At 37.5% G+C, this 21655-nt stretch overlaps 5 protein-coding genes across 8 annotated transcripts; all 5 read right to left on the bottom strand.

Moving 5' to 3' along the window:
- Nucleotides 1-87: 87 nt before the first annotated feature.
- On the bottom strand, nt 88-4331 carry LOC105800853 (uncharacterized). Of its 4 annotated transcripts, none has more exons than XM_052620774.1 (9): nt 4255-4331; nt 3106-3396; nt 2736-2875; nt 2536-2635; nt 2338-2436; nt 1578-1925; nt 1149-1241; nt 861-1067; nt 88-670 (listed from the first exon to the last, which is right to left on the bottom strand). In XM_052620774.1, exons 1-9 carry the CDS (start codon nt 4297-4299, stop codon nt 407-409), a joined length of 1587 nt encoding a protein of 528 aa, XP_052476734.1. In that variant the 5' UTR covers nt 4300-4331; the 3' UTR covers nt 88-406. The 4 variants fall into 4 exon arrangements, with proteins under 4 accessions (XP_052476734.1, XP_012487664.2, XP_052476733.1 ...); XM_012632210.2 differs by having other exon boundaries at nt 3106-3444; nt 4255-4328; XM_052620773.1 differs by lacking the exon at nt 4255-4331 and adding an exon at nt 4007-4145 and having other exon boundaries at nt 3106-3444.
- A 467-nt stretch (nt 4332-4798) lies between these two features.
- LOC105800851 (chaperone protein ClpD, chloroplastic) lies at nt 4799-10161 on the bottom strand. The gene is made up of 12 exons (XM_012632208.2): nt 9253-10161; nt 8700-8860; nt 8380-8609; nt 8131-8239; nt 7920-8050; nt 7417-7518; nt 7050-7331; nt 6848-6951; nt 6442-6736; nt 5925-6158; nt 5547-5780; nt 4799-5337 (listed from the first exon to the last, which is right to left on the bottom strand). The coding sequence occupies exons 1-12, from the start codon at nt 9894-9896 to the stop codon at nt 5026-5028; spliced, it is 2838 nt and encodes a 945-aa protein (XP_012487662.1). The 5' UTR covers nt 9897-10161; the 3' UTR covers nt 4799-5025.
- A 931-nt stretch (nt 10162-11092) lies between these two features.
- LOC105800852 (calnexin homolog) lies at nt 11093-13682 on the bottom strand. Its single transcript, XM_012632209.2, has 6 exons — nt 13516-13682; nt 13348-13417; nt 11892-13018; nt 11728-11799; nt 11539-11652; nt 11093-11441 (listed from the first exon to the last, which is right to left on the bottom strand). The coding sequence occupies exons 1-6, from the start codon at nt 13600-13602 to the stop codon at nt 11313-11315; spliced, it is 1599 nt and encodes a 532-aa protein (XP_012487663.1). The 5' UTR covers nt 13603-13682; the 3' UTR covers nt 11093-11312.
- A 2258-nt stretch (nt 13683-15940) lies between these two features.
- On the bottom strand, nt 15941-18840 carry LOC105797791 (uncharacterized; the record flags this gene model as incomplete). The annotated part of the gene is made up of 2 exons (XM_012627712.2): nt 15941-16751; nt 17678-18840. A coding segment is annotated over one exon (996 nt), but the record flags the coding sequence as incomplete, so codon positions are not given.
- Nucleotides 16517-17840, bottom strand: LOC105797792 (40S ribosomal protein S12-2-like). The gene is made up of 2 exons (XM_012627713.1): nt 17737-17840; nt 16517-16751 (listed from the first exon to the last, which is right to left on the bottom strand). The coding sequence occupies exons 1-2, from the start codon at nt 17838-17840 to the stop codon at nt 16517-16519; spliced, it is 339 nt and encodes a 112-aa protein (XP_012483167.1).
- Nucleotides 18841-21655: the final 2815 nt, after the last annotated feature.

Here is a 21655-nt window from a genome sequence, read left to right as displayed (position 1 = left end):
ATTCAAAATATTTAACTTTTTATTAGAGTTACTTTTTTATACATAAGCTTGATTATGATTTGATGGGGGACGAAAGGGAAAATGAAATTGGGTAGAATAGACAGCAACTGATATTATTTGCACAATCTTTATTTTTATCACCATAACGTGTCTTCCCCTCTCGACATATATCTTCAATAAGAAGAATTGTTCCTACGGGGGAGTACAGATTAGATTACATGCTATGATGGTGTGAGGGATCCGACATTCGGAACCAAAAACAAATCCCTCTACTTCAGTTATTTGCCTATACGGCATTGAATCATCTTTTTAATCCCCCCTTGCGTATTGTTCTACAAGTTTATATATAGCAAGAAATGAATATAAATTTCAACGATTGGTTTGAGCAAAGTGAAATTCAGGGGGATTAGAGCCCCTGTATAGACTCAAGACTGTATTGTTTAGGAGCTGAAGTATCAAGCTCTGGATTATCCTCTGGTTTTGGCTTCTTCATGGCATCAAGAGTCTGCAAGTAGGTGTAGGAAGCTGTCCGATCAAATGAACTGCCGGGGTTGCTTATTCTGCTAGATAGGAACCGGCGGATAAGACCCTTAAGGAATGGTGCTATGCTATCTGGTTCATATTCTAGGTAGTACATGATTCCTCCCATGCATGCACAAAATAACGCCACCTGCAACAATTCACCACCCACATTTACACCAAAAACAATTAACTCAGCAATAACGCAGTAGATAAAGGGAATCATCTTTCTGTCTCTGCGCAAGAATTTGGACAAATATTGGATTGTAACAAAGCCCCGAAAACAACCTCAGAAACAACTTGGTTAACTATCTCCAACTATTGGCGTGATTTTCACTTACCTCAGAATTTTTAACATCAGGAAGAAGGTGCCGATTTACTGAAATATACCACAACGATTCTGTGGCTCGTGGAAGAACATATAGAGCAAGTTCGCTGCGTCTAGATTTTTTCACCAGCAATACAGAAAGAGCAGATAAAGCACCAGCCACCCAATATACCAGCTTGTGGTCTTTGGATGCAATCTTTCTATGCATACAAATAACCCCCTTGAATTGCACAAGAGAAAGTATCAACAACATATTCATAAAATTAGAAAACAAGTGAATGAGAAATGAGAAATCAGTTACCTGAAAGATTCCAACAAATGCAGCTAAGAAACTTGTTGATTGAACGGCATCTTTAACAGCAAGCCAACAGGTACGAGAAGGGGTTTTCATAAACTACAAGTGCATCACAACAAAAAAGAAACCTGTAAATCAACTAAAATAAATCTTGTCCTAGTTACAAAGGATAAAATTGTTTATCTCTTTTGTATGCTTGAGCAGACATAAGTGCTTGACTCAACAATAGGAAGAGTAAGCTCATAGTAAAACCCATCATTTCCATTCCACTAACTCAACATTACTAATGTGGCAGTCTATGTTAATCAAACTTAGATGTCAGTGTCCTATATATGTATGCATCATCGTCTTGTTTGTTTCTTGCTTATAAGCAGAAGCCTATGATAGGAAAGTTCAAAAGCAAAAGGCAAAACAGTATGTAGTGCACGATGTTACCTGTTGTAGGTGAAGAACAACGAATGGCACAAAAGTCAGGGAGAAGTAGAGCGGAAATGTTTTGCGGAAGGTAGTCGATGATGCTTTAGCATTGTGTGCTAGACAAGAATTTGTGTCAGGATGAATAACAGAACAAGGAATAATAGATGGGAACTTTTCCAACTTCAAATTATCAGACTTCCCTAGGCTATATAAGTAGGCCGATATAGAAGCAACATCTACCGGACCACCTCTACAGTTCTCCCTTACAGCCTTATATACAGGAGCTGCAACAGGACCCGTCTTATGAATAAAATCTTGATATGAATTCGGCAAGCTTTCGGGGCGCATCACGAATGCATACATGACCTGGTGTGAGCATCATTCGGCAAAATGGGATGAAGAAGAAACAACTGTAAACCATCTTAAGAGAAAAGCTGATATGAAACAACAAGAGATTCTACATTTATTTGTAAACCTCAGAAGCCCACTCCAATTTGTTATTAGACAAGCAACCTTTACCATATAATAACTTGTAAAATGGAAAATAGTAGGCACAAACAGAATGGAGTTAAAATTCACAAAAGATGCAGGAAAACCAGACGTAAAAAGAGTCCATATCTAAGTTTCTCTGTGCATTTAGAGGCTCATATCAACATTTCCATATCAGTAATGAGCAGTCGGAGTAAAATAGACTTATGGAGTTATGAATGTTTCAGTATCATCATTTAATGTACAGGGAAAAAGCAGAAAAAGGCGAATATGAAGTTGGTAGTATTACCTGAGCACATGCTAAAGCAAAAAGCAGAGAATCGCCATGCCTCCAATGGCTTCCCCATAAGTGAAACTTATTTTTTGACTTGGCAGAATTGTAAGCGCACTGAAGAGTAAAAGCAAAACGTTAGAAGAAAACTGGTTTGGTTCCCACGATTGAGCTTTGCAAATTTACAACTAAAAACGAATGCGTATACGTATGTACCTGGGCCACTCTAGCCAAAAGATAGAGAGCGAGCGTCCGCCTTCGGTTTGAATCATCTATAGCTAAAACAGACAACCCCGCAATTGAACCTGCTAATATTCTGTTTCATAAAACAAAGGAATCAAAAGTTCATTTAATGGAAACCAGCATTTTAGAACAAAAGCCAAAGCCGAAGTAAGAGTTTATATTAGTAAACTTACGCATTCACTGGTGTCTCTTTCTTTCTCAGTTTTCTTAGTGAACATCGAAGAGCATGGTATGATCCTGTGAAGCCACCGAAAAGTAAACCAACCCGGCATGCTTCCTCTCTTACAATCAAATCTTTCTCCGACACAAGTTGCTGAAAAACACCATTCAAACATTGCTTAACATCATATTTCTTCACATGCTAATTGTCTTTGCCAACACAAATACCAAAACTTAAAGTCAATTTAACCATAATCCATCATTTCATAATTAGAGAAATACATACATACATACGAGTTCAGTTCCCACAAGCATTTCATAAATTTTCAAAAACATCAAAGTCAAAGCAAGACCTTTGATGAAATTGCCATAAAACGCTCCAACCTTGAGATCAAGAAGCGAAGAATAAGACTGCCCTCTGGCGAGCTTGAAAGCGCGAAGAAGAATCCCTACGCCTACTCTAACACCATAAGAAAGGAGAAAGCTTTGGCAAAGATTGCCAATGGCGTGAGCCACGCAGGAGTCGTCAGCGTGATCGCATGGCGGCTGATCACCACTCGCTGCTGTCCTCTGACGCCTCTGGAGCTCCTCTATGGCCTCCCTCAATCGCTCCTCCGCCTCACGCAGCCGTCGTTCCGCCGCCGCGCTGTCCGCCAACAACTGCGCCGAGGAATTCTGGTTTTTGGACAAAGTTGGCATTTCGGATTCAGTGTCGGCGCGTTGCTATTGGCATCAGAAAGTTAAAATAGATAGAAAAAACAAGGAAATTATGAAGTTCTGTCCAATACGCAAGTAATAAATTTGACTTTACTTTTCAAGCATTTCCAGTTTTAGGGTTATCTTATCTTATCTTAACTAAATCTTCTGTCAAAGACAGAAACATTATTCTACCATTTTTTAACATTTTTTTTCTGTTCTTATCTATTTCCGTGCCATATTTAAAGATTTTAACTTTAAAAAAGAAAAAAGAAAGTGAGAGAAAATGGAGGCTGAAGCTAAGGATGAAGAGAAAAGGCCAGTTGGTTTGGAACAGCATTCAACACTTGCTTTGTCCTCAGATAATAAGCTGTTTAGGCTTAATTTGTGGAAGCCATTATTGTTCTAAGGGAGTATCTTTACTTTAGCTGGTTCATTGCTCTTCTCGGGATGGGAAGTACCGTAATGAATTTGCCATTCTTTTTAATGAACAAGATTATATTCCCATAACTTTCTGACAGAGTTATCGGCAATCTTCTTTTTTTTATTAATTTTAAAAGCAAAGAATCAGTGTCTCCACTGTGCTTACCGAGGCTAATTCTTTGTCAGAAAATTGCTCCATATTTAGCTACTTAGGTGAGAGCTATTTTTTTCCTCGATTAAAAGGCTAAACCCCAGGTTCTTTTTCATGTCTAGAAACTAAAATGTTACAATGTCCCCACGGAATGGATCAGAGACATATCCATGGGGAGCTGGTTTGATGTTGAAGTTGGCAAGCAAACAGAGAAGTTTCTGATAAAGTAAATTATGCTCAAAAGTCAAATTTACCCCACCTACCTTGCAGTCACGACACGCCAAAATAATGAATACCCTCGGCTGCATGCATTGCAATATGGCATACTTAACATGCACTATTTCCCCAAATTATATATCCATATCTAGCTGCCTCGTTTATATTATCCAAGTTGAAGCAAAGTATACAGGCAAGGTTAAGGGACAGGATCCATCACCATCGTACTCTTGCAAGCTCAAATTTTGTGAAAATATCAGACCACTTGTTTGGCAAGCAACTTGCTCCCTCCATGTTCATGTTCAGACCCATGATTGCAAATATCATAAGCATTGAGCAAACTTTTTTCATGGGCTTTTAGTGACAAATGAATTTGATTGAACCATAAGCCTAACACATTTATTATACAGAGTGTAATCCAGACAAGTCAAGTTCATGAAATTAACTTGAAACTTGCCATTGAGCCCTAAACCATAAGCCTTACACAGTTAAATTGGTTTACTAGTAAGAAAATAGTTCAATTTCCATGCTCATCTCAAATTGAGATCTTTCAATATGATTAAAAAAAGAACTAGTTTCATCTCATGATGATACTCGAATCAAATATCAAGATAATCTATTTGATAACTGGCAGTGCTCTAGTATATATAACAACGTAGATGTACTATATATATTATATTTGCCAACTTAAAAGCTTTACTTATATACAATTGAATAAATTAAAATATACTCTAAATCCACCAAAAAAAAAAATACCCGTATACTTTCTACATGTATAAGGCTACATCATCAAATGATATAGTACTAGGAACAAGTAACTAGTAGGTAGATGCTGTATCAGACACAGTGATGACCTTATCTGATGGACTTGAAAAGACGGTGTTTCCTGAAGCATCTAGATCAATAAAAACTATTTCGCCAGGCTTGTATTCTCCAGCCAGGAGAGCTTCACTCAAGGGATCTTCAATTATTGTGGTAACTGCCCTCCGAAGGGGCCGAGCACCAAAGGTCCGGTCATAACCTTGTTCACAAATGAGGTCCTTGATTGACTCAGACACCTCTAAACCAATTCCAAGTGACATGAGCCTTGTTTTCACCTCTTGCAACATCAGGTCTACAATCTCAAGCATCTGCACAGAAACCAGATAGATGTGACCAACAGCATTTCAGTAAAACATATTCCTAGTAGAACACAGTTTACAGCATTGAATTACCTCTTAACTCATTCTAAATATCAGTAATTTTTTCAAATGGGTAGTTTCAGACGTTGATACTCAGGCTAAAAAAGAGTATAGGAAAGATGTATATTGTTTAATAAAATCAACAGAAAGTTGCAAACCTGAGATTTTTCTAGAGACCGAAATACAACTACTTCATCAATCCTGTTGAGTAACTCTGGACGGAAATATGTCTTCAGTTCTTCCATTACCAAAGCTTTCATTCCAGTATATGAAGCAGATTCATCGTCATTGAGCAAGAAGCCGATGGAAGCACGTCTACCTTTTGCAATAGCAGAAGAACCCACATTTGAAGTCATCACCACCAATGCATTCTTGAAAGATACTCTTCGACCCTGATTCACAGAAGCTTAAATAAGAGACGTGGATAATCAACTAATATCAACAGATGATGACTATTTATCTTTGCGAAAGCACCAATTTTTATTATTTTTGTAAATACTTGCATCTCAGACTAATGCACTTCAAAACAAACAAACCTGTGAATCTGTGAGGTGGCCATCTTCAAACAATTGTAGAAGGATGTTGAATATATCTGGATGGGCCTTCTCTATTTCATCAAGCAATAACAACGTGAATGGTCGTCTTCTAATAGCTTCTGTGAGCATACCCCCCTCTTCATACCCGACATAACCGGGGGGTGATCCTATTAATTTACTCACTGTATGCCGCTCCATATATTCACTCATGTCCAATCTTAGCATAGCATCCTCCTGCGATAATGGCATTGAAGGACAGAAAAATATAGCAAGATTAAGCGGTGTTACAAGCCAAATTAGATATATAGTAACCCAAAAGACAAAGGAATGCCTAAAATTCCCCAGCTAGTACATAAAGTCGCATCCCTTTCTTTAATTCTTGGAGGTATGGTGTGTGACTTAATTAAGGCTCCACAGGCAAAATTTGCTATAAAGAAAATCTCTGTATTTTCTTACCAGTCAATCATATAAAAAGACTACTAAAAGCTGATCCCAAAGACTCGAAATGAAGACTTACCGACCCAAAATAGCATGCTGCTAAAGCTTTTGTTAACTCAGTTTTTCCAACCCCAGTTGGACCACAAAAGATCATTGCGGCTATTGGTCTATCTGGATCCTTCAGGCCAACACGAGATCTCTTCACAGCTTGAGAAATGGCAGCAACAGCCTCGTCCTGACCAACGACCTTTTTCTTAAGTTGCTCTTCAAGGCCAACTAGAAGCATTCTTTCATCGGCAGTGATTTGCTGAGCAGGGATCCCTGACCAAGCTGAAGCAACTGTTGCAATTTCTTCAGGTCCCACCATTATAGGTCTGAAAGAATCACCACAACAAATTGAGTTTGAGACCAGACAAAGACTAAAATACCAAGAACTTAATGGATGTATCATTAAACATGACTCCAGTAAAGAAAGAAAAACATACTCATCATCATCTGAAGCAGAAGGCAACTGGGATTTGAAAAGGTCTTCACTAGAATCATCCACATTGGAAGCACCATTACAATGTTTCAACCTACTGGCCAAGACCTAATATCGAAAGAAGTGCAAAATGGAGGTTAACAGAAAATTATTAGCGGAATAAATACAAAAACAAAAATAAAGTACATCACAAGAGAAGATTTTACCACTTCATGCATGGCCAGCACGGTTCTTATTTCTTCCCAATAATCATCAGGTGCCTTAGAGAGAATGTCAGTTTCTTGCTCTCTTTTCCTCCTAAATGCTTCAATACGAGCTCTACTTCCAGCCTCATCAATGAGATCAATTGCTTTATCAGGAAGATACCTGTCAGGAATGTATCTTGCTGACAGGTACACAGCAGCATTTATTGCTTCCAGAGTGTACTTGCAGCGGTGATGGGACTCGTATTTTTCACGCAGACCAAGCAGTATCCCTACTGCATCCTCCTATAAGTTATCAAGTAAAATTCAAATAAGAAAATACGCAAATAGACACTAATTTACATATAGGACAGAACGTATCGAAAGCAACCTGGCTTGGTTCATTAATCCATACTGGCTGGAATCTTCGCGCTAATGCTTTATCCTTATCAAATTGGGTCCTATATTCCCCAATAGTGGTTGATGCCATACACTGCAAGCCATGAAAATTCTTAATGCCCAATTAAAAGTTTAATAAAAGCTTGGTCAATGAGTAGAACTTAGTTCCTCAATGGTTCAGATACCTTGGTGGCAATCATAATGTGAAGAAATACAACATCTATACTAAAATATTGAGGCTACCCCTGAATTGGCCCTATAAGGACTAGGACTCTATCGACAGTATACAATGAGCAGGACCTCCCCCAGCTTGGACTTCGACTTTTCCCCAATTTACAAAAGCTTGGCAGGAGAAAAAAAAGTCGGTCTCTATTGAATAGGACAAGGGTGATTTCTGCCTTTTAGTTCAAAGAGGTAATTCTTGAATTTCCAAATTGTCATTATGTTTTCGCATTTCAGGATTTCAAAAAAAATTACCATAAGAGGAACATATACCTGTAATTCACCCCTCCCAAGTGCAGGCTTCAATAGATTGGCAATATCAAGAGCAGCTCCCTTATTTCCTCGGCCGACTGTACCAGATCCTATAAGTGTGTGGACTTCATCAATAAATAGAATGACTTCACCTGCAGAACAAGTATAGCAAGTATGAGAACAACAAAATCCATACTTTGGACCCAAAAAGGCAAGTCATCTCAGCAGGTACCTGATTTTATTGCCTCGCTTAGTAAAGCAGTAACACGTGCCTCCAGCTCTCCCCTCTCCTTTGCACCAGCCATCAGAAGTCCTATGTCCAAGGACATTATTCTTTTATTCTGTGTTAAAAAAAAAAGGCAATAAAATAATTAAATTTTGAGAGAGAGCATCATGAAACGTATGAACATTGGCATTTAGATAAAGTAAAAATGAACTAGCTATACTATCTAGAACATCAATGACTTGTGAAGAGACAGACCAACAAAAATGCTGGGATTTGTGCCTGTGCAATCCTGATTGCAAGTCCTTCAGCAATGGCTGTTTTACCAACTCCACTTTCACCAAGAAGAATAGGGTTATTCTTGGACTTGCGACAAAGTATCTGAATAATTCTTTGAACTTCATTCTCCCTGCCAATAACAGGATCAATGAGTCCCTCACTTGCACGAGCTGTAAGATCCACACAGAATTGATCCAGAGGACTTTCCCCTAACAATCACATATGAGGTACAAAGCATTAGCCTCTATGATTCTAAAATAGAATTATTAAGCAACCCAAAGAACGGGTCAGATTTCTACCTTTTGTCTTGTCGGGGGACCTTGTGCCAGCAGCATTACGAGAGAGAGATTTTTCAGGCATCTTTTTTGACGACACTGGAGGTTCCCTACCATCTTTTGCAAGCTCCCCTTGCAGTCTGGCGACTGCTGCAGTTGCCAAGTGATTTACATTTGCTTTCAGTCTGAAATTTTTCAATACAAAAGTTGATGGCATGAAACATGCATCAGTGATTCAGACCCAGATGGTCATATGAAAATATGATGTTAATTTTAGTTGTTACTTGATTTCTCTGCAAAACTAATGACACTAACGATATAACATAAAGCCCAATGTTAATTTTATTTTAATTGTAAGAACTCTATAGTTAGTTCATTATTTTGCATCCCTGTTTTTGCCCCTCTTACATTACGACGTACGATTTATATCCTTCCTCAACGAGCTTCTGAAATAGCTAAATAATAACTTCATACGTCAGATAATGCAAAGCAGACAACCCAAGTTCATGTTTTACAAAAATGTTTCCACCAGCAAAAAGGAACCAAATTTGCTCGACCATTTAAAAAAAAATGCTACCTTTTAAGGACCTGATCAGCATTTCCATCATCAACCGTGAACAATCCAATAGCAATATGTTCTGGTGAAATAAAATTATAACCCATACTCCTCGAATACTCCACGGCAGCCTCAAAAACCCGTTTTGTGCTTGCAGAAAACGGCACCTCCGTTGAAGAAACAATGGACCCTTCTTGTTTACCCGAATCATGATTACTAGTTTGCCAAATGCTACGAACAGCCTCACGAGCCTCAACAATGTTTAAGCCTGACCCTAAAAAACCATCGGGGTCGCGGTCTTCACCGATCAAACCCAGCAAAAGATGCTGGGTGAAAACCATATCATTGCCTAGAGACTTGGCTTCCCTTTGAGAAAGGATAACAGCTTTGATAGCTCGCTCTGTGAAACGCTCGAAAACTGCAGAAATTCGTAAGGGCCTGTTGCTTCTTCTACGAGAATTGAAGCGTTTAACGTGAACAAAGCTATTGGAACGAGAGATTGATAGGCCAAAACAAGAAGAAGTTGAAGAAGAAACTGAATTGTTGTCATTTGGATGGAAATGGGAAGGGAAACGTGAAGGTGATGAAGGATGAGAAAATAAGCAACGTGACCGGAAATTAATCGGCAAAGACGAAGAAGACGAAGAAGATAAAACCTCCATCATGTTCTTTTTTGGGACAAAATTTTGTGTTTAGTTTTTTGTAGCTACAAATGCAAGCAAAAGAAGGAAGGAGCAAATATAGGCAGAGTTTTGAGTTGATGTCCAATCAAATTTAAAGGATATTTTCTGGCTGTCGGATGGGGGAAGAAAGTAGAAAAGAAGAGCAGGGTTGACACGTCAAAACCACCCTTCGGGGTTTTTTTCTTTGTTGTTGTTGTTGTTGTTGTGTTGTGAATATAAAGCAAAATTAAGGTTTAAACCCTCAACGAAGAAAAAAGTCTTCACTTTTAGCTAAAAGCCTCGACAACTGCATTTTGGCTTTGATTTTTGAAGGTGTCGCGCACGCAAGTACAAGAAGAAGGAGCAAAGAATAATCTTCCGCCAAACCCCATAACTGCCAAGCTCTTGCCTGACACTGCCAAAACCTTTTTTTGGATTGGCTCAGCTTGAGACGCACGTTTTAGTTTGATTTCCACGGTTGTTGTTCTTGGTCGGAGGCTTCTAGTCTTCCTTGGAAAATCAATGTATGAACCCACGATTTTGTTAACGTCAAAATTAGTGCTAGGCTAGCTGTCTCAGTCCCACAACTAGGAATGCAAAACCGAAGAAAATGCATACATATGGTTAATAAGTACACATTTTTACCATGCCAATGTTGCATAATCAATTAGTTTCAGCTTGAGTTACGATAGAAAGAGTTATTTGCTTCCTTTTCACATTTTAAGAAGTTTATCCACGAGTTGTATCCTCTATTGACAAAAATTTGATGGTTTTAAAGATGTTAATAAATATATATATCATGTTTGAAACGTTGACATTGCATTGACAATTTACCTACGTAACTAACTTGGTTTACAAACCCCAAATAAAACATGTTTCTTTAGAAACCGAAATTGTTTTAAGTCAAAAGGGCCAACAACTACGACGAATAGGGACAGCGATGGATTGTAATGGGAGCCAATACATCTCTAAATATGTATTTATATCTAGTATATTTCCTCTAAACTAAAATGATTAATTTTTTGTTTGCGTGTATTTTTATATTAAAAAACTATAGAAAATAACTTAAATGAAAATAAGAAATTATAAATTTACCCCTATAATTCTTGTAATTCATACATTTTCATCATACCCCACTCATTTGCTCAATCATTGAGCTTTGAATTTTTAACACGAAAAAAAAAAACAATAGCAGAACATACAGCAAGCTTCAAATTCCTTTCTACTTGGTTTTTGCTTTGATGCAGAAATTTGTCTCGTTTACATCCTTCAAACCATACAATCTAATCATATTCAAAAGTAAAACTAAAAAATGCCAAAGGCAAATAATATTTCAGCTACGAAAACCACCTACAGTGCAAAAATTAGCCCAAACTCAAACTGTTAGTCGCCACCAGCTACCTTTGTTTTAAGATTTGCTCAATTGTCACGGCGCCTTCGGCGAGGAGCGGCAGCAGCTTCTTCCTTCTCCGCCTCTTCAGCTTTTTCTCCACTGCTTCCTTCACCATTTGATGTTTTAGCAACCTCTGGTTTCTTCTCTACTCTTGGCTGCAAACAGACACAGTTAACCAATGGAGTAAGACTAAGATCAAAAAAACACAAGCGTGTAGAATAGACCCGACAAGAAGGATTCAAGTAACCATACTTGTTTCTTCCCACCAAAAATGAGCTTGAAGAAAATCGTGAGAATAATCACCACAATAGAGACCAAGACACCAATGGTGAGGTTCGGCTGTGTCTCAGCATGCTCAATAAGATCCTAAAAGAGAAACTACAAATTTCAGATGAATTGGTAATTAGCATATGAAAGATCATATTAAGAGGGACAACTTACGAGAATTTGATGCTTGTATTTGCTTAAGAAAGGAATGTCAGCAACCTTGTATAAGACATCAAAAACCTTCCTCTGCAAGAGAGAAATTATCAACTTTAAGTTATATGGTATAAGATTGAATAACATTATAACGATAATAAGAAGTCAGGTTGCCAGTGGATTACCTGAAAGCCTGCAAGCCTGGCAGAATCGGCAGCTTCATCCTCAGCCTTCTGTTTTTCCTTCTCAACCTCAAACTTTGGCTTCCACGTGGTCTCCCGATATGACTCGGCAACCTTGTCGTTTTTGGCTATCAAAATATTGTCAAATAATATACCATCTTGCATTGTCCAAATCTCAATACCAATGGCAGCAATAGGATCAAAGTCGGGCTTTTCAAGCTCAAAGTAGTTGGGGTTTGGAATCTCCTGAGGCTTCCAAATACCCTTGTAACTGGGATTGTCAATTAGTGGAGGAGACCATTTTCCTTTATAAGCTGGATTCCTCTTCATTGGCCTCTTCCATTCGCCACAACCAGGGGCTATCTCACACTGTGGGTTCTCAATTTTGGGGGCTTCCCACTCACCATCTTCTTCATCATCCCAATCTTCAGGCTTGGTTGCCTCAGGATCATCAATCTCCTCGGGTTCATCATCTAACCAACTTTCGGGTTTCACAGCCTCCTCATCCTCAATTTCCATGGGTGCATCCTCATCCCAATCCTCTGGCTTCACGGCATCTGGATCAGGAATCTTCGCTCTCTCATCCCAGTCCTCGGGCTTCTTATCATCAGGATCAGGAATTGTCTTGGAAGGGATAAGTGGAGGCTCAAAATCTTCTGCTGAAAGGAAGCTAGCCTTCTTCTTTTCCTCACCATCAATCAGAATGCTGACCTCATTGTCAGGCTTCAATATGGCAGTGTAGACATGAGTAAGCTTGTCAGATGGGACAGAAGGAGGGTATTTCAGATGGTGTTCAATGTATTCCCCACTTTTAGGATTCTTATGCTTCAGGATGAAGTGCAACTTGTTTGTGGCCCCGCATTTGTCGGGTCCAAACATGATAGAGTAAGGGGATTCATTGTCAAACTCCTTAGGCTTCCACCCAGCATCTTGAGGACGAAGATATTTCAAATATGCACCACCACATTCCAGTCCACCCTGTAGGCGAGTCTCAAACTGAAGCACAGTGGTACCATCTTTGAGATTCACAGCCTCATCAAGCTCTTTCACTATTGCATACTTCTTTGCCATCTCACTCACGAGAAGACCATAGTCATCATGCCCCTCGCTCTTGGAATGCTTCCACACACCTGCAATCCCAATCCCAATCCCAAATCAATGTTTAACTTCAGCATCTTAAAATACAAGTTCAATTTGAAGTTACTGAGGAGCCAAGGGCTCAATGAGATACATTAGATGGATAAATAACACAATGAAATTCCAAGGCAGATGATTTGATATCAGAAATGGATTTAAAATAAAAAAACAAATTCCTTAAAAAATGCATCAAAAGATTGATTGACAATGATAGAGCAAACATCAGATCATCAGTTTTCTAATGCAAACCACTTAGCTAGTAAATAGAACAAAATCACCATAGATGATCTTATTAGCCCGGAATCCAAAAAAAAAATCCTACCTTTATAATCATCTTTATCAGAAACGATCCATCGTCCATCAAATGACTCTTCAAATGAATCATAGAACACCTGTAAACACACCCCCAAAATGGAAAAAGAATCTCATTTTCAATTTCACAGATTCAAATATTCATACTAGTGCGAGGTTAAAAAAAAATTGAAATTACCACGTCATCATCAGCGGCGAAGCAGAGGAGTTGCAGCGAAGCGAAAGCTAATAGGAGAAGAAGAGCGTAACGCGTCATTATCATCATCAGTCTAAGAACACTAGATCTGATGATGATTGTAAATTTTTCTTTTTGGATCTAAATCTAAATAAAAGATTGTAATGTGTCGAGGAGTTTAATAGATGTTGTTGACGCCGGCGTCGACTTGTTTCACCCAATGATATTACGCGCCACGTGAGATGAACCAATCGATGCTATCCACGTAAGCAAATCCAACAACTTCGCCTAGAATATGATTTTTTTAATGATATATAGTACACCTTTTTCCTATTATTCTTTGCTTTGCCGTATTGCCTATCTCTAACGTAGTTACGTAGGAAAGGGGTTCGGGTCATACTCACCACCCATTTGCTGAATATCCATTGAACCCTAAAAGGGCCCATTATCATATGTTCGAGAAACCATTGCATAATAGTAGCTGAAGAGAAGAGTTTTGATTTTTTTTTATAGTAGAATTTAATTGGGGAACAATTGCATTTGATTTCGTAAATAATCGTTAAAAGAAAAAAAAGAAAAAAACTTTTGCACAAGATTCTCTATTTTTTTGAATTTCCAACCACAATTTTTTACCTTCTTATATTAAAATTTTAGTATAAGCTTATTTTACGAAAAAAAGTGACTCACAATTTTTTTATGTTTGTTTTACAAAAATAATTTAATTAATGAAAATGATTTACTGTCAACAAAAATAAGTTTTTTCTTATAAAATGACTTATCATTTTAAAAGACGTAAATCATTCTATTCAAAAGAGCTCCGTAGTTTTATTTTTATATAAAATTAACTTAAATTTATTATTATATTGATAATAAATTTTATTTTATTTTTTAAAATATTTAAAATTATTAATATATTAATATAAAATATTATATTTTTTAATATTTTTTTGAACAATAATCTCATTATAGGTTTTTATCATATCTGCTCTTTTTGATATAATGCCTAACTACCCATAGCTCCTCCCCAGGATAATGAGCTTCAACGCACTCAAACTCATGTTTTTCTGCACTGGCAATAATATCTATGTCAATTAAGTAAGATTCAATCAGTTATTTTTCAATATTATTAAACATAAATATTTAATTATTTATATTTAATCATATAATAAATTATTTAATATTATAGTTTATTTTAATAATAGATTTTAAAAACAATAATTTTAAATAATATTCTTCACATATTATTGAAAATATCCAATATCAATATTTTAATAATAAATATTTATTACAGTTATAAAAGTATTAATAATAAATGTTTGTAGTATAAAGGTTAAAACATATCATAAGTCTATATACTCTTCACAAATTTAAAATTTAGTCTGTACATTTATTTTCAAAAATTTAGTTCCTCTACTTTTCATATTTGAAAATCAAATTCAATTATTAACATTGTTAGTTAATTTTGTTGATGTCACGTTTTAAATAAAAAATACTCACTTATTAGTCATATAACTAAAAAATGATGTTGTAATGTCACCTGACCTGGCCAAAAATCCACCCGAAAAATGGGAGAATTTGAGTAAAAACATAGGGTTGAAAAATGGGCTTGGGCACTACCTTAACATTATTTAAGTATAAAGATTTTTTAAAATTTATCTTCAATTTGTTAAGAAACATTTATTTAATATTTTTAGTGCAATTGATGTATTATATTTTTTTTATAAAAAAGTAAAATAAAAAATTAATACGAACAAGCGGAACCGAACCCAAATTTTAGCATTTTTATCCGAATCGGGTCAAACCTAAACCTATCAATCGGACCTAAAATTTTGTTAAAGCCGAACCCGACTCATGTACACCTCCAACATCAACCACTCCTCATTTCATAATTCATAATTTCAAATGTGTTTTATTCATTTATTTTAAATTATAAGTTTCAAATTCAAATTAAATAAACTTGTTCACAATCATAGTGTATTGCTCGTAAATAACTAAAATATATTATTCATCAAAAAGAAAATAATTGAATACAAATAATAATAATAATATTTACATTATAAATAAACTAAAATGTTAAACTAATTTTAAACAGATGAACTTATTTATGAACATTAATAACTGAACAAATTTTGTTCTTTTATTTAACTTCATAAAAGATAAAACATTGAACCATCCTTTCTACTCATTTACTGCACCACAAAAACGTAGAGATTTTCTAGCAAAAAAGTAGTTATATTTTCTAGCAAAGGCAATTAAGGCAAGGCTCCGGTTGAGTCATTTGAGAAAATTGGACAAAGGGATCAAAAAATGACTATGCCTAACTAGTCGAAAAGACATGATTTCAACATATAATAGTTTTCCATGAACTAACCACGTAAATTTTAAATGAAAAACAAAAGAGTAGCATACTTAAAGAAACACCGAGCAGTTGCAGAGAATCGCAACAACTTCGAAAGAAAATAATCTTTGTTTGTTCACAATCATGAACTCATTAAATGACAAAAAAAACTCAACACACATCTACAAAGGAAACCATCCTCTGATTTGCTTAATCCTTGCTGCTGAACAACTTCAACAGCCTCGTGTTGCTCACCATAATCATGCACCAACAAGATTATAAAACTCAGACAAACGTACTAACATACTATACATGGCTATATACACATATTGTTCAAGTAAAACAGAATGTACTTCCATCCATATGCTTCCATACCTTGACAACTACACAAGAACAGCCAACTACCTTCCTTGCCTTCCCCTCGAATCGATCGTTACACAACAGCATCCAGAGATGAAGCACAATTGGCATATAGAACGAATGTAATCTCATTTAATTTGGTGGCATAAGTTTGTAGTAATATTCAATGAACAAGATGAAAGTGGTCCCTTTGAGACCATAAAAGAGAGAAATAACTTGTGTTCAATAAATAAGGAATGAAATTTTACTTACACCAGCCCATTCGCCCAGAGTTTTTGCACTTGGTGCACGTGGCACTTTAACATTCTAATCAGCACAGGGTGCCTTGACCAGTTTAACATAATCTGGCTGGTCACAATCATCAGCTAAAACACAAAGATGTGCATTGTGCTGTTCAATTGCCTTGGCAGCTTCGTGTAAACCACGTGCAAGCCCACCATGAACTTTGGGCTTCCCAATCACAAGAGGCAAGGCTGTGTTGATGTCCATTGGCTCACCAATGGCAGCAGCAACCTCAGTTAGGGCAACTACAACTTCCTCTCTGTGAATACAACAGGCAAGAAAAGAGCATAAATACATGCAGAAAGAACAAAAAGAAAAGGAAAGAAAGAAAGAAACCTAATAGTGATAAAAATGAAACATTTCAAAGAAAAAAAAAAAGAAGACAGAAATCCTTTTCTTATCTTACTCGGACTTGAGCATCAGATGCAGGTATACATACGACATGGGTATGGTTAAATTTTCTATGTTTGGGTATGGTTAAATTTTCTATGTTTTTCTACGTATTTGGATGATCATTGGAGGTCATATCCTGATATCCATATGTCAAACAAAGGAGTCCAAGCAACACAAATCCTATTTAGACTTAAATACAACATGGGAAAAATTGGAAATACTGCATCCAACTCCTATGAATGCAGCCATAAATACCCAGTGCAACCTAAGATATCACTCAATTTTCAACAAAAAAGGAAGAACACAAGCAACAATTACACTCCTCAAAAAGGTTGGAAGCATAGTGGCAGTTTTTGAAAAATATTTGGTAGCAAACTGACAGGGTAGACAGCATAAGAATTTTCCGTCCAAAACCATCAATTTAAGGACTAAACACAAATATTTGACAACATTGTTCCATTAAAGAAAGAATTCATCTAACTTGATATACTAAACAAGAATAGTGAAAATTCATGTGAAGGCTGGTCCTGATTTTATCTCAAAACCTCTTCTCTTTTCCATGATTTGAAAAGCTACAGATGATTCAATTTTACTTCATCTATTTTGTAACTCAACTAAAAGATGTTATTTATTGGGACAACTTTAAATTCAGTAACAACACAATTTAAAGATAACACCAAAGCGAGTATTAGAACATATTAATAGCAATTCACTATTTAAATTAGATATTTATTGGTTTTCTAGGTTAAACAAGTACAATTCATGAACAAAGAAAAATACCAAACAGATCACCTTTAACAAGGTACAAATGACAACATCAGTATTGACCAGGCCAGACTTGATCCACCAACTTCGTCAAACTAAATATTGAAGCAGAAATCTCCTCCGCATCCTTAGCTGGGGTCACATGATCTGCAGCTCTAAACTTCTTCACCACAGTATTACTCAATCTCATCCGATCAATTTAAACCAAGTGGGAGTGATCTACATGTAAAAGTTTCCTTAAGATCCGACTTCTTTGAAGAAGTAAATATGGAAGCATAAACTTCTTTTGTTGCATTAGCCAGTGCCACATCCACGGCTCGAAACTTCTTCACCCCACCATTATTCGATTTCTTCCCATTCTCAAGCTTTTCATTCCCTTCCAATTTACCACAATCTTTTTTCCCGTCCACAACATCGGTTCCCCTCTTCTTCTCCTTCACCGTTTTCGATTTCTCTTCCTCCATCCTCTCCCTCAAGGCTGCCACCTCCTCCTCACTTCCATTAATCACCATCTTATCAGACTCCACAAACTCCTTATGACAAACCAAACAAGCAGATGATTTAACCTCTTTCAAAGCCTTAGCACTAACAACATGCCCACAATTCCTCAACGCAAAAAACTTATACTTCCCATTGAATTCGAGCCCGGTTAAGGGGCACTGAAACATAGCACCATCAGCAGCATCTGATTGCTTCCCGGGAATCATCAACAACTTAATATTAATCATATCTTTCAAACCCTTTATATGTCTAAACTCTTTGGGCAATTTCTTACCCAACAAAGCTTCAACAAGAGCTCCCTTATTGAAAATATTCCCTAATTTTTCAATCACGCAAGGTTCTCTTAAAGGTTCATAAGAGAAGGCACAATTGAGCCACTTACCGAGCCTTTTCTCTTTGGGGTCAACTTTATCAGGCTTTTTGACAGCATACATCTTGAGATAACAGTCGCGGGACTCAGCTCCAGTGGCGCCACCATCGCCTCCGCCACCGGAGATGCGGGGGAGGTGAGAAAGGGTGGAAAGATGGGAAATTTGGGGATTTGGGAGAAGGGTGGAATCAGAGAGGGGTTTTCCATTGAGGGTAAAGTAGAAGGAGGAGGACGATAGTGGGTCTGGAAGGAGGGAGGATTTAACGTGGCGAAGGGTGTTATTAGCTGAAAAACTAGTAGAAAGGAAGTTTGTGGAATTTCAAGAAAAACAGGGAGTTTTGGGGGGAGTTTTAAGTTTAATTGAAGCGGGGAGTTTTGGAGAGATTAGCTATACTATGCGTTTTAGTTACAACATATTTGACCGTGTCATTTTGTTAGTTTTTCCTTAAATTGCATGCACTGCATGAGGTAGCAGTTATCAAATGAAAAGTAAACATTTCAGTACTCTCTATTTCTCTCTATTTTTCTCTTTTTTTCTTTTTCAATTATCTTTTTTTCTTCTCTCAGATTTTTGGTTCGTATCAAAGGTATCAGAGCCGTCAAGATTCCTAAATGGCTGGCGATGGTGTGTCGACACGGTTGCAGAAGAAGGTCGAGAGTTTGCAACAGGACATTTCAAAAATCCAAGAAGAAATGACCCGTTTGGAGACTAAAATAGAGACTCGATTGCAAGAGTTTAAGACTGAGTTTCGGGAAGATCTACAAGCATTGCTGGGTCAATATTTCGGACCGCCACCGACGGGTTCATCTGCAAATGCTGTGGCAGATAAAGGTAAAGGGGTTTTGGGAGCTCCTCCTGGTTTCTTATCTAAGGAAACCAACTTACCCCATGGTCAAACAGAACTAATTGTTACGGAAAGGGTAGTGCACGCTTGAGGGATCACTCTTATGTGACGGGAGCTGCTGTTAATCGTAGCAGGTTGAACTGTCCGAAGTTTGATGGTACCGATTTTAAGGGGTGGTGGACCAAACTGAAGCAGTATTTTAAGGCAGAAGGTACAGTAGAGGCTAGTAAGGTCCGCCTTGTGATGCTGAACTTAGAGGGCCGAGCGCTAGAGTGGCACTATTTTTATTCTCAGAGGAATGGAAGCTTGCAAATGCTGTCCTAGCCAAAGTACATTAAGAGCCTTGAAGATCGTTTTGGGTGTAGGCAGTTTAGAAATCCGATGAGGGAATTAGTTAACCTGCAACAACAGGGTACTGTTGAACAGTATCAAGATTTATTTGTGGGGTTACTAAATCAGTTGCATCTACTGGAGTCCTATGCTCTCAGTATTTTTTTCAGCAACTTGAAGGCTGAAATAGGTCACTACTTGGATCTGTTTGAACCATCGACACTGTTGGAAGCTTTCCAGTTAGCTAGAAAGATCGAAGTACTCATTTCCTATTCAGGGAAGGGGCCTACAATATGGGGGTTAGCTCACCCCGACCTTTGTCCAACACGTCGGTCAATTCCAGGTATTCCTATTCTCCTACAAAGACGATAATGAGTTCTCAATCTGTTAATAATGCATCATCAAACAAGTCTGGGTCTAAATCTATATCCCCGGCATTGATGGCTGAAAGGAAACAAAAGGGCTTCTGTTTTTGGTGTGGGGCTAAATACCATGCGGGGCATAAGTGCATGAAGTCTCAATTATATCAGTTTTTGCTTGAACCTCTTTCGGATAGTGAGACTGAAGAATTTCAGGAGTGTTCAGAAAATTTAGAAGAAACTGGTATTGATGAAGGGGGCCTTAAGTCGCCTATAATTTCGTTGCATGCTCTTATTGGCCTATAGGGGGATAATACTATGAGGGTGGCCGCTCGAGTGGGAGCATTTTGGGCTATTATCCTAGTCGACTCAGGGAGTACGCATAATTTATTGACACAAGGTTGGTCAATCGGTTGTCTTTACCAGTGTGGCATCAAGAGCAACTAAGGGTCTCAGTAGCAAATGGCAGTTGTCTGTTTACTAGGGGGCTTTGTAAAGGGGTTACATGGGAGGTACAAGATCACAAATTTGAGATCGATTTCATGGTCTTGTCGTTGAAAGGCTGTGATATGGTGTTAGGAGTACATTGGTTATTAGCACTAGGAACATCATTTGGAATTTTAATTCTCTGATCATGCAGTTCAATTTAGCAGGGAAGTCATGCGTTATTCAAGGTATTACTCCTGGTTCACTAGCAGTTGAAAGTGGAGAGCTAAATCTGAAATTTTTTGTAGCAATAGGGCAGTCGATGAGACCTTTTACTGCAGTTTTAGCTTAATCGAGCAAGTGACGCTGTCATCCGAGAAAAATAAGGATTCTGGGGACCAACTTCAAGCACTGTTGATGGAGTTTGAGGACATTTTTCAGGTTCCAAAAGGATTACCACCTCGTAGGATGCATGATCATAGAATTCCACTAAGGGGTGAAGGGGCAGTGATCAAAATACGACCCTATCGATATCCGGTAATTCAAAAGAATGAAATGGAAAGGTTCATTCAAGAAATGCTTTAGGCTGGAATCATACACTACAACACAAGTTCGTTTGCTTCTCCTATTGTCATGGTTAAGAAGAAGGATGGAAGCTGGAGGTTATGTGTAGACTATAGGCAATTAAACCAATACACAATTAAGGATAAATTTCCTATTCCAGTAATTGAGGAGTTATTGGGTAAGCTTGGAGAAGCTAGAGTCTTTTCTAAATTGAATCTAAGGTCTGGATATCACCAAATTCGTATGTGGGAATCAGACGTGCACAAAACGGCACTTTAGACTCACGAGGGGCATTATGAATTTCTCGTAATGCCCTTTGGCCTCACTAATGCTCCCTCTAGTTTTCAGGCTCTCATGAACTCAATCTTCAATCCGCTGTTGCGTAAATTTGTGTTAGTCTTCTTCGACGACATACTCGTGTATTCAACCTCGTAGGAGGAGTATATGCACCATTTGAGATCTGTTCTTCTTATCTTAAGAGAACATCAGTTATATGCTAAAAAGTCAAAATGTTGTTTTGGTTCCTCTCGCATTCAATATTTGGGACATGTTTTACATGATGGCACAATTTCTATGGACACGACTAAGATTGATTGTGTATTATCATGGT

This window comes from Gossypium raimondii, chromosome 9 (assembly GCF_025698545.1).
Source record: "Gossypium raimondii isolate GPD5lz chromosome 9, ASM2569854v1, whole genome shotgun sequence".
NCBI classification, from domain to species: domain Eukaryota; kingdom Viridiplantae; phylum Streptophyta; class Magnoliopsida; order Malvales; family Malvaceae; genus Gossypium; species Gossypium raimondii.
This window is presented reverse-complemented; position numbering and strand designations above follow the sequence as displayed.